The following is a 16,452-nucleotide window of genomic DNA, read 5'->3' on the forward strand; positions in this document are numbered from 1 at the left end:
TGTAAAATCCAAACCCAGCATAAAAATGAACTAAAGTGGTGGAAGTGGAAATGTTCAAAACCCATCCTGCTCTGATTATCCAAAACAGAAACTCCAACAAGCCTGGCTGAGTGTCAGCTGTGCAAACACATTCACCCCACACTGTTATAAATAAAGGTTCTGTGCAGGTACATCTTTTGTTCATCAAGGTACATATAAGGTAAATGTTCCCTTAAAAGGTACAACAGTGGTTTTAAGGTCCAACTATGAACCTTAAATATGTTTTTCCCAGGTAAAAAGTACATATTTGTATCAAGCTGTCACTCAAAAGAAGGGACAGCCAACAAAATACTCAGATCTGAGGTCTAATCCCCGATCTGAGACAGCCAAAGTTGACAGTGGTGAGGAAAAACTCTAAAATGGTAAACAGTGTTTGTGTACGTGCGTATTCCCGTATAAGTATCCTGGGGCAATATGACTGCTGTTTTCCATCAATTTTTAGTTTGTTTTGTAATGTTTGCTCCTATGTTTTGATGTTTCCCTGTTGGCTGACGAGTTCACCAGCACATTAATCGAGATAGAGGCTGAGAGTGATTTTTTGTGGGCTGGCCGTTTGAGCAATGCCACACTGCAGCTGTGATGCAGCCTGGACTGGTGGTGTTTGGCTGTATGAAACTGACACCCCTTCGTGGCTAAGGACATTTCCGGCCTTCAAGGCTTCCCAGGCCAGCCTCCTGCATTATGTTATGTATTTGTGGCAGAGTGAGACCTCCTCTCGTGGCTAAGGCCCCTTCCAGGCTAGCCAGCTGACTTTATACTGTGGTCTGGGGAGTAGCTCTGGCAACTCTGTGTGTGTTGTTTAATATATTGTTGATTATGTATTTTGTTACTTTTGTAAAGCACCTAATTGTAAAGCGTCCATGTTCGTGGGAAACACACTATAAAGTGATGATAGTGATGATATGGAAGAAAAACCTCTAGTGAACCCAGGCTCAGAAAGGGTGCTCTTTGGGGAGCCCTCCAGAAAGGACAGAATAGACTTGCATATGATTAAAATGTGATTAGGAGTGCCTGAAGGGGCAGTCATGGGCTGGAAGCTAGGGAACCAGCTTTGTGACTGGAAAGTCGCCGGTTTGATCCCCGGAGCTGACAGCTTGTGACTTAAGTGCCCTTGAGCAAGGCGCCTAACCCCCAACTGATCCCCGGGCATTGTGGATAGGGCTACCCACCGCTTCGAGCAAGTGTGCTCACTGCCCCCTAGTGTGTGTGTGTGCTTATTAGTGTGCATGTGGTGCTTTACTGCATGAATAGTTTAAATGCGGAGGTGAAATTTCCCCGTTGTGGGACTTAAAGGGTCACTTAACTTAAAATAGATGAATTGGCATAATAACCTATATAAAAGAAAACAACATAAATGTTTGTTGTGCTCATGCCTGAGTGCAAGTTTCAGTTAATTAACATAGTTGTAATAAACGTTTCTGAAGGATAAGACTGAAAATTATAAACAAGACATGAATTCTATTCAAAGAGTGTCCTGAAACTGAATTTGAACACTGTACAGGGAGCCAGTGATCTCTGCTGGAGTAACTTTGAGCACCATGGAGGTGCAGCTGCTCGAGTTTTTAAAACGGTGATAGTGGAGTTTTGGAGGGTCCCCCAGAGTCACCTAAAGTAGAGCACCGAGTGCCAACTCCAGACATAACAATAGCAAACAGGTGTTGCATTTCATCAGCACTGTCCTGTCAATACCCTCCCTGTGGCCATGAAGTGTACAATTTAACATGCTTCATGTCTGTGATCACGCTGATATTTCTGCCTGAGGGAAAAGGCACCCCAATTTAGCAATAAAGCAGCACTCAGAGGTGTTTTGTACAGATAATATACCAAACGTTGAAACTGAGAAATTTTATTGTTTTTTGAAAAATATTTGCCCATTTTGAATTTGATGCCAACAACACATTCAAAAAAAGTTGGGATGGGCCAACAAAAGGCTGGTAAAGGGGAGTAATGCTAAAAAATAAACTGGTGGTTGACTGACAACAGGTCAGTAACATGACTGTACACTCACCAGCCACTTTATTAGGTACACCTGTTCAATTGCTTGTTAACACAAATCGCAAATCAGCCAATCACACGGCCGCAGCTCACTGCATTTAGCCATGTAGAGGTGGTCAAGGCGACTTGCTGAAGTGCAGCCCGAGCATCAGAACGGGGAAGAAAGGGGATTTCAGTGACTCTGAACGTGGCGTGGTTGTTGGTGCCAGACGGGCTGGTCTGAGTATTTCAGAAACTGCTGATCTACTGGGATTTTCACACACAACCATCTCTAGGGCTTACAGAGAACGGTCCGAAAAAGAGGAAATATCCAGTGAGCGGTCAGTTGTGTGGACGAAAATGCCTTGTTGAAGTGAGAGGTCAGAGGAGAATGGGCAGACTGGTTCCAGATGATAGAAAGACAACAGGAACTCAAATAACCAACCAGAATCTCTGAGGAACGTTTCCAACACCTTGTTGAAAGTCTGACATGAAGAATTAAAGCAGTTCTGAAGGCAAAAAGGGGGTCCAGCCTTTTACTAGCAAGGTGTACCTAATAAAGTGGCTGGTGAGTGTATATAAAATTAGCATCTCAGAGAGGCGGAGTCTTTCAGAAGTAAAGATGGGGAGCAGTTTGTCACTCTGTGAAAAACTGCACGATCAAATAGCGCAACAATTTAAGAACAACATTTCTCAACGTAAAATAGCAAAGAACTTTTGTTTTTCATCATCTGCAACACATAATATCACTAAAAGATTCAGAGAATCTGGAGAAATCTCCGTAAACCAGTATTTGCTGGTCATGATCTTTAGGACCTCAGGCAGCACTGTATTAAAAACAGACATGATTCTGTAGTGGAAATCACTGCGTGGGCTCAGGAACACTTCTGAAAACCACTGGCTGTGAAAACAGTTCATCACAAATGCAAGTTAATACTCTAAAATGCAAAGAAGAAACTGTATAAACAGCATCCAGAAATGCTGCCACATAAACTGCTAAACTGACCTGCCTGCAGTTCAGATTTGTCACCCACTGAAAACATCTGGACGGGTCTGAAATGAAAAATACGACAAAGAAAACCCCGAACACTTAGAGTGTTTTTAAAAGAAGAGGTGATGAAACACAGGTTCAGGGTAAACAGCCCTCTGTCCTGCTTGGACAGCTAAATTAAAGACAAAATAGTGTGCAGGGGTGTTCAGTCTTTTCTGCAAAGGCGTGCTCCTGCTTGATTGGAAAGAAGTTACCTGCGACACTGGCCCTCTGCGGACAAGGCTGGACACCCCTGCTTCGGCCTGTACGTGTTCTCATCAGTTTTGTCAAGGTTCAACAGGACTAAGGACTGGTAGGAACTATCAGTGAGCACTGATAATAAATGACCAATAGCAACAGCTGGTTGAAACTGTCCACTTACTCTCTAGTTTCTGCTGTCCAGTGCTAAACAGATCACTGTATAGTGGTTGGTAGTTTCCTGTGCCTGTATTTTGTTGCGTCCTGGAAGAATTTCATTACTCAATCAAACAGTGTTAATGATCTCTAGTGACCTCTCTTATTAATGACATCACTAGAAATAAGAACTTTCAAAAGCATGAAAACAGGATCCTGGATGGCAAATGGGAACGAGATAGTGAAGTTGTAGTCATGACTTAGAAAGGCATGAAATAAAATAAATAAGTGGTAGCTTTAACTCAGTAATGTGTGGGAATTACATAAATAAGCCATAGCCACAACTTAGTACGGTGTGGGAATGAGATAATTAAATGGTAGTCTTAACTCAGTAATGTGTAGGAATGACATAAATAAGCTGTAGCCACAACTCAGTAAGGTGTAGGAATGAGATAATTAAATGGTAGCCTTAACTCAGTAATGTGTGGTTTTGAGAAAATTAAGTCATAGCTGAGCTTAGTTAGATGTGGGAATGAGATTATTAAGTGGTAGCCTTAAGTCAGTAATGTGTGGGAATGAGATAATTAAGTGGTAGCCTTAACTGAGTAATGTGTGGGAATGAGATAAGTGAATCATAGACACAACTTAGTAAGATGTGGGAATGGGATAATTAAGTGACAACTTTAACTGAGTAATGTGTAGTAACTTACTAAGATGAGGGGAGGAGATTGTTAAGTCATAGCCACAACTTACTAAGATAAGAAGAGGAGATAGTTAAGTCATAGCCACAACTTGTGGGAAAGAGAATTATGTTGTGGCCATGACTTAGTAAAGTGTGGGAACGAGACAAGTCATCATGAGAAGAGATAATTAAGTTGTGATAATTAAATGTTGGCCATGACTTAGTAAGGGGTCAGAATGAGATTGTTAAACAATAGCCATGACTTATTAAGGCATGTGAAGGAGATAATTAAAGTGTAGCCTCAACTTAGGTCAAACAAGGTGTGAGGACTTGATAAGTCAGTCATGGCCCCAACTCAGTAAAGCATGGGAATAGGATAATTGAATTGTTCCCACACTTTACTAAGTCATGTCCACACATTAGAATACCATTTCTACAACTTAATAAGTTGTGGCCATGCATTACTTTTTATTATGAAGGAGGGCTCTGCACTGTGGTGAGAAGGAACGATGAGAGTTGACTTTCAGTTGGACTAAATTTCACCGCTGATTCTTTTTTAAAATAATCCGTTAAGTCCAGCCAATGAGCTTCAAGACCTGCATTGCCAGCACAGCAAAATCACCAATACTGACTTAACATTGTATTGATTTAACACAGACAGCATTGAGATGTAATCTACTGTGTTCATTTGCATCCAGTTGGACTTACATGAACACTGCAGGACTACATTAAACACTGGGGGATTTTGCCCTGTGAGAAAAGCCTTTTAACAACTGAACCTTACGGTGAGAAAAGTGCACACCACAAATGAGCTCCCAACCAATTGGCACTGGATTAGTGGAGCCCTGATCCTTTATGAGGAGTTAAATTTAGTCCTAGCATCCATTCTGTGCATCTGCTCACAGTCGTCATACTGTGCACATGGTTAGAATGGCACAGTAAGAAAGGTGTTTGTCAGTGCGCTTGTTCTATTGTTAGTGTTCTCACAAACACACACACACACACACACACACACACACACACACACACACTCTCCACCTCAACTGGACTGTTTCAATGCCTCCACCAATCATCACCAATTACCTATGCAAAGTAATCAGATTTCCAATATGCATGTAAATACCACCAGAACTCTGCTATGTGGTTTCTACCAGAGTTTCTCTACTAAAGAGGCTCCTGAACCTTTTAATGCCAGGACCCATGTATAGATGTAGTATTTGCGCTGCAACCCACCAAACATTCTGTGAAGTGAAATACCACATGAACGCACCTCAGAAGTGCTAAGCTTTCAGCCCAGTTTTACTCAACATACTGTTCTTTCGATCAACAAACGCAACAGCCCACCCTGATGAAAGACTTCAACATGGACAGACCTACACCAGTGAGATTGTGGAATGGAAAGTGATAAAATTATAAGACTCATTTTGCTGCTGTCAGAAGAAAACCTTGTATCTCCATATTTGTTGTTTGTCCATTTTTGAAATAATTTGAAAATGCCTGTTACACTTTACATCATACGTAAATCTCATGAAGAATGGACCATAAGAAATGGCCCAAAATTACATGGGAAACAAGTCTGGCTCCATTGACTTACATTAAAAGCAAAGTATGTTTTTTTCCTTCTCCTGTAAAGTTACCATTTTGGAGATACAAGGTTTTGTTCTGACAGCAGCGATATATATAAGATCCACCCATCTGCAGCTACACATCATTTATCAGCCAGTCTTAAGTCCGTCTATCCAGGGGGTCACACTTAACATCTTATTTAAGGCTTCTTTTTTCTCATAATGGAGATTTTAGAAGAAAGAATTCAGAAAGCCCTGCGCCTTCATTAACGCAGCACTGAGATACGCTTTTTTTCTCATGAGACAAAGAAAAGTCGAGGAGGAATTCTGAGGTTTTGGGATGAATCCGACAGTAAAGAGTCATCTGTGAAGCAATATTTTGATCAACGTGAGAAAATCTTTGGTTTGTTTCTCAGGAGCCGAAATTCAGAAACATGATCCTGCATAATTTAACGGTTACTATAATCTTACCTGACTCAGACGTCTTTACAGTGGTGGTGATAGGAACCAGAAATGAAGCGTCTCTCAATACTGCATTAATGAAGTCTCATCCGGCTCATAGATCACTGAATGATTAGGTTACAGTTAATTTAGGGCTGAAGTGAATCAGACACTTCTCACATCTGATCAAAGTGAGAAAATCCGAGGTTTATTCTCAAGAGCCGAATTTGAGAAACATGAGAAAATAGTTTTAAAGTTAAATTCTATTGATTTTTCAGAATTCCTGTCTAAATGAATGGGTAATATGTAGATGAAGTCAGTCAGAGTGGTTTGGTGTGAGATGGTTCACTGTAGAAAAACTGACAGCCTCAGATTTCTTTACAGTGGTGTTGATGGAACCAGAGGTCACAATGTCGACATCACACATAGAGACATATTATTTACCATCCAGAACCACCAGACCCACTGCCCTGCCTGTCCCTCTCCACCATGAATGGAGTTAAAAAAGGTTTAAAGCTAGAAACTGGCAGAAAACAACGTCTCATACGTCACACAACACATTTATAACCCTTTGTCTCTTTAGAGGTTAAATGCTTGAGACGTCTGGTTCCTAACGCCAATGTTTTGGACAATTCTGACTTAGTGAGTGTCTCAATAACAGAGCACATCACCCCAAACCACTCTGACTGACTTCCTTTACATCCTAAAGAATTTCCTTGAAAGTCTGAAAACCCCCACCTTCCTCTGCTGTTTCTCCCAGGCGGGGTCCAGCAGCAGGTCCCGGTCCCACTCGTCCTCCTGCAGCATGTACTCCTGCTCATAGCCGTTGTACTCCATGTCCACAAAACAAGGCAATGCGCGCGCTCTCTGACCCGTGGTTGCCTCGTGCGCGCTTCCAACTGCCCACCAGGCCACGCGAGCCAGGGCATTTAATAGTTATTTGCCACGGCACGTGACGCAGTGTCGCCCGGTCACTCAGTGAAGGTGCAGAAGTGAGCGAGGGCGCAGCAGAGCTGCAGTAAAGGTCAGACAGCCTTCACTCCCACAGCTGTGCTCCAACAACACAGACACGAGCTGCAATGTGGAAACAGCAGATCAGCCGGTCAGTACCAGAGTAACTCAGGAACTCAGGGGAACTATTACAGCAGTGAGATCATCACTCAAGGGTAGAACTGCACTGACCTCCTGAGTCCATCCAGCATTGACCAGCACAGAGAGTGAAGTTTGCTCTTCTCTGCGATCAAAACAAAGCAGAAACTCACCTCAAAACAAAAGCTCTTAAAAACTGTGAAGGACTGAAAACCTGCTCACTTTATCCGGGGGTTCTGAAGCTCAGGATGCCAATACTTTTGAAAAGTAACTTAACACACTTTATGTTTGCTGAATTTGACTACGTCTTAGCCATAATATATACACGTCCCCTCGCTCTTCTACAAAGCGCTCAATAAAACCTTTTACCACCCTACCATTTATAGAAAACGTCCCAGAACTATCAACTCCAGTCTCCACTCCATCAGTCCCAATGGAGTTAGATTTACTAACCGATTGTCTGGAAAATACCTTTCGATCTACTCTAGAAAATGTGGCGCCACTTAAAATAAAAAGGATAAGACAGAAAAAGCCCCGTGGTACAACGATAAAACCCGGACCTTAAAACAAACAGTTCAGAAACTAGAGCGGAAATGGCGACAAACCAAGCTGGAAGTGTTCCACTCTGCCTGGAAGGACGGCCTTATAGAGGATAGAAATGCTCTCACTAAAGCTCGCTCAGCATATCCGGCCTCACTGATCGAGAATAATAAATATAATCCTAGAGTTCTGTTTAATGTGATTTCCCAAATCACAAAAAATCAGGCAGGTACTGAACCACAAATTCCAGCGACTCTCACCAGTGAAGTTTTTATGGACTTCTTTAATAATAAAATCTAAAATATTATACAACAAATTCAACCCACAGTGTTAAATCCAACTTGGCTGTCATCTGACATGGCTTATATCAAACCTAACATAGTTGTAGGAGAAAGGCTGGAAACTTTTTACCCACTCCCACAGCTGGAGCTAGAGAAGATCATCTCCTCTGCAAATTGCACAACCTGCACACTCGATGCAATTCCCTCAAAATTACTCAAAGAAGTACTGCCAGTTATTATAAACCCTCTTTAACTATAATAAACTTGTCCATTAGTCTGGGCTTTGTTCCCAAAGTCCTCCCAAAGGACCATTATTATTTACACTATACATGTTACCGTTAGGCACCGTTATAAGTAACCATGGCATTAACTTTCATTGTTATGCAGACGATACGCAACTGTACATATCAGCCAAGCCTGATGACAAATACAGATTAAAGAAAATAGAGGACTGTGTAAAAGATGTGAAATAATAACATTTTACATTTTTGTTAAAACTGTCTTTACTGGAATTCTGTTAAGCTGCTTTGTGACAACATCAGCTGTAAAAAGCGCCACAAATAAATTTGACTTGACTTACTTGACTGATGGAGATGCTGATCAGGTCTGATTCTGATTTGGGGGCTTTGAGGAAACTGCAGCCCCTCTTCACCGCTAACGGCCCTCAGATTCATCAGAGAAGCTGCGGTTTGGAGGTGAAATGAAGGGAGACAGTAAAACTAAAACCACAGTTTTCACTAAACCGCACTTTCTCGTGATCACGTTTAACAGATACAGACGCAGCCTGGCCGCTTTCTGCTCCCGCGGCGAGCAGCGGTGTTAGAGACCATCACACAATTACAGGAAGAAATGATCAGCGTCGCCGTTTCAACAACCTCGAATTAAACACGCAGAAACGTTCATGAGGGACGAGGTGAAACGGAGAGAGAGTCTAACTGATCTGTGGATCAGATGTAGAAATATTAATGTGCGGAGGTTTAAACGCTGATCATTTCTTCCTGTAATTGTGTGATGGTCCCTAACACCGCCATTTGACCGGGAGCAGAAACACAGCGGGCCGTTTGCTGTGAAGAGGGGCTGCAGTTTCCTCATAACCCCCCAAATCAAACTCAGACCTGATGAGCGTCTCTGTTCATCTAATTAATCTAACCGCGCATTCAGCTAAAAATAAAACAGAACGAATGAGAAAATCGTGATAACGAATAAAAAAACGTACACACGAAGTAAAGAAAACGTGTGCACGATTAAAACTAGTGAACGATTTAAGAAATCGTGATGTACAGCACAAAACTCGCGTATGAACTGCAAAACGTTCACTCGAATTATTATTTTGAATTTTTAATACCAGCAACACATTCCAAAAAGTTGGGACGAGAGCAACAAAAGGCTGGTAAAGTAGTGTAACGCTTATAAAACACCTGGTGGTTAATTGGCAACAGGTCAGTAACATGATTGGGTGTAAAATGTGCATCACAGAGAGGCGGAGTCTTTCAGAAGTGAAGATGGAATCTATGGATACCATCAAATAGCACAACAATTCAAGAACAATGTTTCTCGACATAAAGTGTGATGATTGGTAGTATGTTACTGCAGAACACTAGGTGTCAGTAAAGGAGATATGGGCACGGGGGAGCAGAGGAAGGAAGAAAAGCACAAATGGTAATGCAAAACCTGTTGTGTGAATAAAAAATAAAAAAGCAAACATTAAGAATACAGTTCTTTATTAAAGAGAACAAAACATGGTACCAGGAGTGAAACTTCTGTGAATACAGAGTCTGAGAGTTTGTGAGGATTGTGAGAAGCGACATGACGGACGGATTGAAGCCACCGGTGCACCTGAAGTTGGCCGGGAATGTCGACAGCAATTGGCGCGCTTTCCAACGGCAATTTCAACTGTTCCTGGAGGCTGTGGGACTGGATACGAAGTGGGATGCCAGAAAGGTAGCATTATTACTCGCGATGGCTGTGGAAGTCTACAATAGTTTCATTTTTGATGAAGAAGGTGACAATTCAAAACTTGGTTTCAGACAGTAAAAAAGGCTAGACACTGTAAAGGAATCCAAGCTGGATGTTGGAACTGAGTAGTGTAGCATGTTTAAATATTAAAATAACATTAGTTGTTGTAAACTTAAGCAATTATGCATTAACGTCTTATAACATAAACGATTTAAAATTCTTGTTTACACACCGGTTGAGAGAAAACAGAAAACTGACCGTGTGTAATTTTCAACCATAAATGAACCTGATAATGATCTCTAATTGACGGTTTCAGAGAAAGAGACCTCACCATGTCAACAATATGATTTACTGAATGAAATCACTTCAGTGTTAAACGGTGCCCACTGCATTCGCTAGACCCTACAGGAGTGTTGTTGCTAGGAGATGAACGCATCATTCTGGACCACATGTGGAAGGGAACTAACTACTTATAGCAGAGCGCTTCGGTGTAGCTCCACTGGTGTGGTGGATCTCGAGCTCTCCTGCATATTTCGCAGCTCAGCACATCTCCAGTTCTCCAGTCCACTACTTTTCTAGTCCACTTCAACCTCTCCAGCTGTCCGGGAAAACTTAACCTGCAGCATGAACGCTACCCGGAGGCACCAGGCTGAGTGTGCTGAGCTTTTAGCAGCATCTCTCAATGGGACAGAGCTGCCGCTCCCATGGCTTCCTGATGTGGCATCCTGCAAGTTTTGGAGTGTCGACTATAATGAGGTCTTGGGTAACGTCTCAGCAGTTTTGGTGGCGATTTTCTTCATTTTTTCCTCTTCTATCAATACTTGCCTGCTGGTGAGACTGGGGCAGTCAGAATCTCTGTCCTGGCAGGCACGCTACACACTCCTGAAGAATCTGATTGTGAGTGATCTGTTAAAGACTCTAAGTGTGGCTCCCTCGGCTCTACATTGTTTTGCAAACCATCAGACTCTGAAGTTCAATGCAGGGTGTGTCGTCCAGTATTTTACCACCTCACTGGCCATCATCACCTCACTGCTGATTGTGACGTCCATGTCTTTGGAGTGTTTTCTCTACACATGCCACGCCTCTCGTTACTTGAACATTATGACGAATGCACGGATTCGCATTCATGTGACTTTTGTCTGGCTGTTGGCTTTGACAGGAGCTGGCACATCTACTGTACTGGTGCTAACAGGAAGAGCTGAGTTTGGCCACATTATCTCAGGGCTGGTGTGTGAGCCAGAAGTCGTGAAAGCCCAGCTTGAGAACCTGCTGTTTTTTGAAAAGTTCAACAAAGTTTTCACTACATTCTTGCTTATCCTCTGTCTACTTGTATTCTCTTTTTCGGCCGCATGTTCGAAGCAGCCAGGCAACATCCGTGATCGCCGCACTGTGGCTTTTTACCTTTGTATCTATTTCCTACATCTGTTTCAATGTATGGTCAACAGCCATTTGGTGGCTCTACTGCTAGTTCTGGTTCCACCATGCGTCAACCCCACGGCTTACAGGAGGAGAAACATTTGAGAAAAATATTGTTTATGTTCGTGATCTCAGTCATTATAATAAAGTTTCTTACTCCTTATTTGGTCATTTGAGAAACTAAATCAAAATATCTTTGATTATTCTCGAACAAAAATGAAAGGCACATTAAAACTTTTAAACTACAGTGATGCCACCTAATCTGACCTTTAGAATCATGGCCATAACTATTAACATTATGCTGTACATCAGGCTGTATTTTGTCTCTTTATGGCTGCATCTAATACCACATACTGCACTAATGAAAGCACTTTTAATAGTGATGCACTGTTTTTAACATACTATTTAACATGGCAGCAGGCGCTTTGGACACAGCCTATACTCTAGTGAGTACTCTGTCCTTCCCAATTAACTGGGGTTTGGTAGAGACAGACGTTTTTAATGCATGTTTAATATATGCTTTTTCTATAATCAAATACTAAGATGCCAGAGGGGAAAAGAGAAACAGAGAGAGGTAAATGAAAAAAAGAAAAAGGACACTTACCACGAGCGCCGCTGGGTCTCCGGTAGTTCAGCTCCCGAGGTGAGAGAAGAAGAAAAGGAGAGGACAATTAGCCCACAGTCTCTTATTCAGTGAGGAGGACGTGAATGGGAAATTGCCGGAGGAGCGGACGGGAAGAGACCCCTGAACGGACATGAGACAGTCGTATCCATCCACCTGCAGAGCAGTGCAGCAGCTTCAGCCCCCACGCTGTCAGACCCTCACAGCTACTGCGGTTAAACCAGCTGCCTTTGGCCAAATCGTGGTTAAATTAGCGCTATCTATAATAAATATATCTATTATTGTTTGGTTGAACCCTTAATAAAAGACGCGCACTGGGAACTTTCCTTGTGTGTGCAGTGTTCTTTTTGTAGTGGACACTTCAAAAACCTTAAGGTCATTCTGCTAAAATGATGCCCACAACACCACAAACTGGCAGTCAGAATTCTCACATTTCTCAATGGTACTTTCCAAACTAGGCTAGTAAAACTTGAAGCATTATACGATGGTCATTCCCAATGAGTAATTCATAAAACCAGCAGATATCAGCTCACAGTTTATCATAATGAAGTGATTCGGCTGTGGGAATTTAAAATAATGGGCAGCCAAAATCTCCAGTGCTGTCAAATGTGTTTTAATATGTTAAACTAAGAACATGATCAAATGCTCATTTCTAATAAACAGTCCATAAAACCAGCAGATATCAGAGAACAAGTGGATCTTTGAATCATGAAAGGGTTCTTCAGACTGATGGAGAGTGTGCTGTAGATGGGTCAATATAGGACCTTTTCAAAAAGTGTTCTGCATAGAACCAGAAAGGGTTCTTCTACTGTGATGATATCTGACTTTGTACCATTGTCTAAGCATTTTTAAAAGAGCTCATGTAATAGTGTTTCTGACAGCAGCTTATCTTTAAAGCACACACTAGTCACTGAGCAAACATTTGTTGAGCAGATTCAGTGAAAATGATAGTAAATATATTTAAATAACACAATATCACAATACTTCCGGATGATTCTGTGATTCACAGTGTGTCAATGTGACATCTGAGAAGTTAGAACAGACAAATCAGTTCCACATTTTAAAGACACTTTCAAAAATTATGAATCCAAATACTTGTATTCAACATTTCACACACTGTGCTGCACTAAATCTAATTAAACAGGACAAATTGTGTTCTCTTTTTAATCAAACATGCAGTTCCGAAGAGATTTTTAAGCACTGATGATATTCCAACTATATAGACCGATCAGGCATAACATTCTGACCACCTCCTTGTTTCTACACCCATTGTCCACTTTATCAGCTCCACTTACTGTATAGCTGCACTTTGTAGTTCTACAGTTACAGACTGTAGTCCATCTGTTTCTCTGATACTCTGTTACCCTGTTCTTCAGTGGTCAGGACCCCATGGACCCTCACAGAGCAGGTACTATTTGAATGGTTGATCATTCTCAGCACTGCAGTAACACTGATGCAGTGGTGGTGTGTTAGTGTGTGTTGCGCTTGTACGAGTGGATCAGACACAGCAGTGCTGCTGGAGCTTTTAAACACTGTGTCCACTCACTGTCCACTCTATTAGACACTCCTAACTTGTCAGTCCACCTTGTAGATGTAAAGTCAGAGACGACAGCTCATCTGCTGCTGCACAGTTTGTGTTGGTCATCCTCTAGTCCTCCACCAGTGGTCAGAGGAAGCTGCCCACAGGACGCTGTTGGCTGGATATTTTTGGTTGGTGGACTATTCTCAGTCCAGCAGTGACACTGAGGTGTTTAAAGACTCCAGCAGCACTGCTGTGTCTGATGTCTAATCAGTGTACGTAGAAAGGTATATTGGGCCGCAATTTATCAGGACAATGATAAATACTGAAACATTGGCCAGCTCTATCAACCCACCAAGAGACGTCAATGACCACTACTAAAGTCCTAAAAGATCTGCTGGTTCCTAGATCCTCCAGCCCCAAAACAATAAACCAGGCTGAGTCCCGGGTTGTTTACAAGCCAACCAACACTCCTTTCTAGTTCTAAAACCTGATTGCTTAACATACTCACACATGACTGCACACATCAGCTGAATTCTGCATTCATGTGCACGGTTATTAAAACAATTAAGCTGGCAAAGGTGCTCTCTATCATCAAAGAGCTTAATGTCTCTAAACCTACATCATAGAAAGTTATAACACTGAACGTTTATAACTTGTATAAGCTGCCTGAGACACTGTTTTACAGTAGTTTTAGCATAATATTTTAGCCTAAATGCTATTTTTAAAGGTCATTTATAGTGGAGGGGTTCATGCTGGACATGATCATCCCCTAAGAAAACTGTGTTTTGTTTTTCAGATTTACCACTACTTTACCATCATCAACGACACACTGAAAAACTCAGAAGACGTGTGTTCACTGGTGGTGTTGGGTAATAAATAAAAAGGCTATTGTACGACGCCTGGTTCCTATCACCACCACTGTAAAGACATCTGAGTCGGTAAGTTTCTTTGCAGTAAACCTTTTAAAATAAAAACGCTCTGAATGACTTTGCTGAGCTGTCAGTGATTGAATTATGCAGACCTTCAGAAAAATTGGTGGAATTAATCCTTAATAACCACCACGATCATACTGTTCACAAACTACACTGCCTGCCAGAAGTGTTTATTGTGATTGTGGTGAATATTATCATTAATAAATTTAATTATTTATTGAACACAATGGGGGTGTTTCATTATATTGTGGCAGAAGAGGAGTTAGAGGAAGCCGCATTGCTGCTAAGAGAAGTGCTTCTTTATTAGCACCAACAGAAAAAGGCACATATATAAGGAGGAAAAGAGCAGGGAGGTCACCTAAAGCCATTAAAGCCCCACTAACACTGACCATCACAACCCAAACTGACAAAACTCACACCCAACACAAAATAACACAACTCTTAAATAAAGACGGTACATTTCAAAGGCAAGCCACTCAGTGCTGTGCTGGTCTTTCACTGCTGTGAAAGGGAAATTCAATTGCTGATGTAGCCAAAGTCATTGAGATCATTGCGATGTTAAATGGTTAATTGTAGAGAAACTCATGACCACTAATTTCTTTAGTGGTAGTGATAGGAATCATGTCTACAATACAAATATAACCATTTTATTCACTAATCAAAACCACCAATGAAACGACACGTTTTTTGAGTATTTATACACTATATGGCCAAAATTATGTGGAAACCTGGCTGTCACACCTATGTGGGTTTGTTGGACGTCTCGTTCCAAAACAAAGGGCATTAATATGGACCTATAAGCCTTAATGTTTAAAAATGGGCAGCTCCAAATGAGTAACAAGCTTTTTACACTGTAATATTGTAGTGCAGAGACTTAGCAGCGCTGGTTCTGAGGGCTTGCAGTCCAGCACAGGTTAGTGCTTAAACATATCTGTGTACCTGTCTCCCTCTAGTGGAACAGAGACAAATCACACACGCTCTTTCACTCAGTGCCTGTCCGTCTACAAAGCACTGTGTCACTGACCAAGCAGACTCTCACTGAAAGTGAAGGAATTACTCTGATTAGGCTTTAACAATGTTTGTACATTACAAATACCTTGTATTAAAACCGTCCAGCCAGTGTTTGTCCTTCGGTCACTCTTGCATAAAGAGGTATTTGAAGGTTGACATGACTCACAACTTCTGCCCTGCGATGGACTGGCGACCTGTCCAGGGTGTATCCTGCCTTCCGCCTGAAGACTGCTGGGATAGGCTCCAGCATCCCCCCGCGACCCTGACGGAGAAGCGGCTTAGATAATGGATGGATGGATGGATGACTCACAACTTGTCATGACATGAAACGGTAGCTACAGCCATAACGTCAGTGCACCAAGGGCTTAAACTGGACGCTGTCAAAAGTGGACCAGAGAAGGGTCCGTCCATCACTCGGGCTGAGGTCACCAAGGTGGTTGGAAAACTCCTTGGTGGCAGAGCACCGGGAGTGGATGAGATCTGCTCGGAATACCTGAGGGCTCTGGATGTTGTAGGGCTGTCTTGGCTGATACGCCTCTGCAACATCGCGTGGACATCTGGGGCGGTCCCCCTGGAATGGCAGACTGGGGTGGTGGTCCCACTTTTTAAGAAATATAGATATAGATATATATAATCTCTCACTTGATACAATATACTTATTGATTGTATGTAATTCTATATAGAATCTTTTTAAAAAGGGTTCTATATACCACCAAAAGGGTTCTGCTCCTATTGCGAAGTCAAGCTTCTAACAATAAAATGAAACCCTTATGGTGCTGTATATGGTTCTATGTAACACGTTCTCCATCAATCAGACGAACCATTTCACCATGCAGGGAACCATTTGAGCACAAGCAAACATTTCAGTCAACAGACTTTCATCAGTGCTCCACGAAGACAGAAGCACTTCTGGGGATGGTCAGTGAAAGGAATTTCCCTAATAGGGCAATTTGAATTTTCTGTAAAATAAGCCGTACTGTGAGCACAGTAATGTTAAG

General features: G+C 42.0%; 1 protein-coding gene across 1 annotated transcript in view; it reads right to left on the minus strand.

Annotated features, from left to right (window-relative positions):
• The window catches only part of zgc:165653 (uncharacterized protein LOC100006671 homolog), a 45,031-nt gene extending 37,879 nt beyond the window's left edge, over positions 1–7,152 (minus strand). The window contains exon 1 of the mRNA XM_017715324.2: positions 6,824–7,152. Coding sequence (XP_017570813.1) covers positions 6,824–6,922 — 99 coding nt within the window. The 5' untranslated portion in view covers positions 6,923–7,152. The remainder of the gene's footprint in view (positions 1–6,823) is intronic.
• Positions 7,153–16,452: the final 9,300 nt, after the last annotated feature.

The sequence above is a fragment of the Pygocentrus nattereri genome, chromosome 13 (assembly GCF_015220715.1).
Source record: "Pygocentrus nattereri isolate fPygNat1 chromosome 13, fPygNat1.pri, whole genome shotgun sequence".
Lineage (NCBI taxonomy): Eukaryota > Metazoa > Chordata > Actinopteri > Characiformes > Serrasalmidae > Pygocentrus > Pygocentrus nattereri.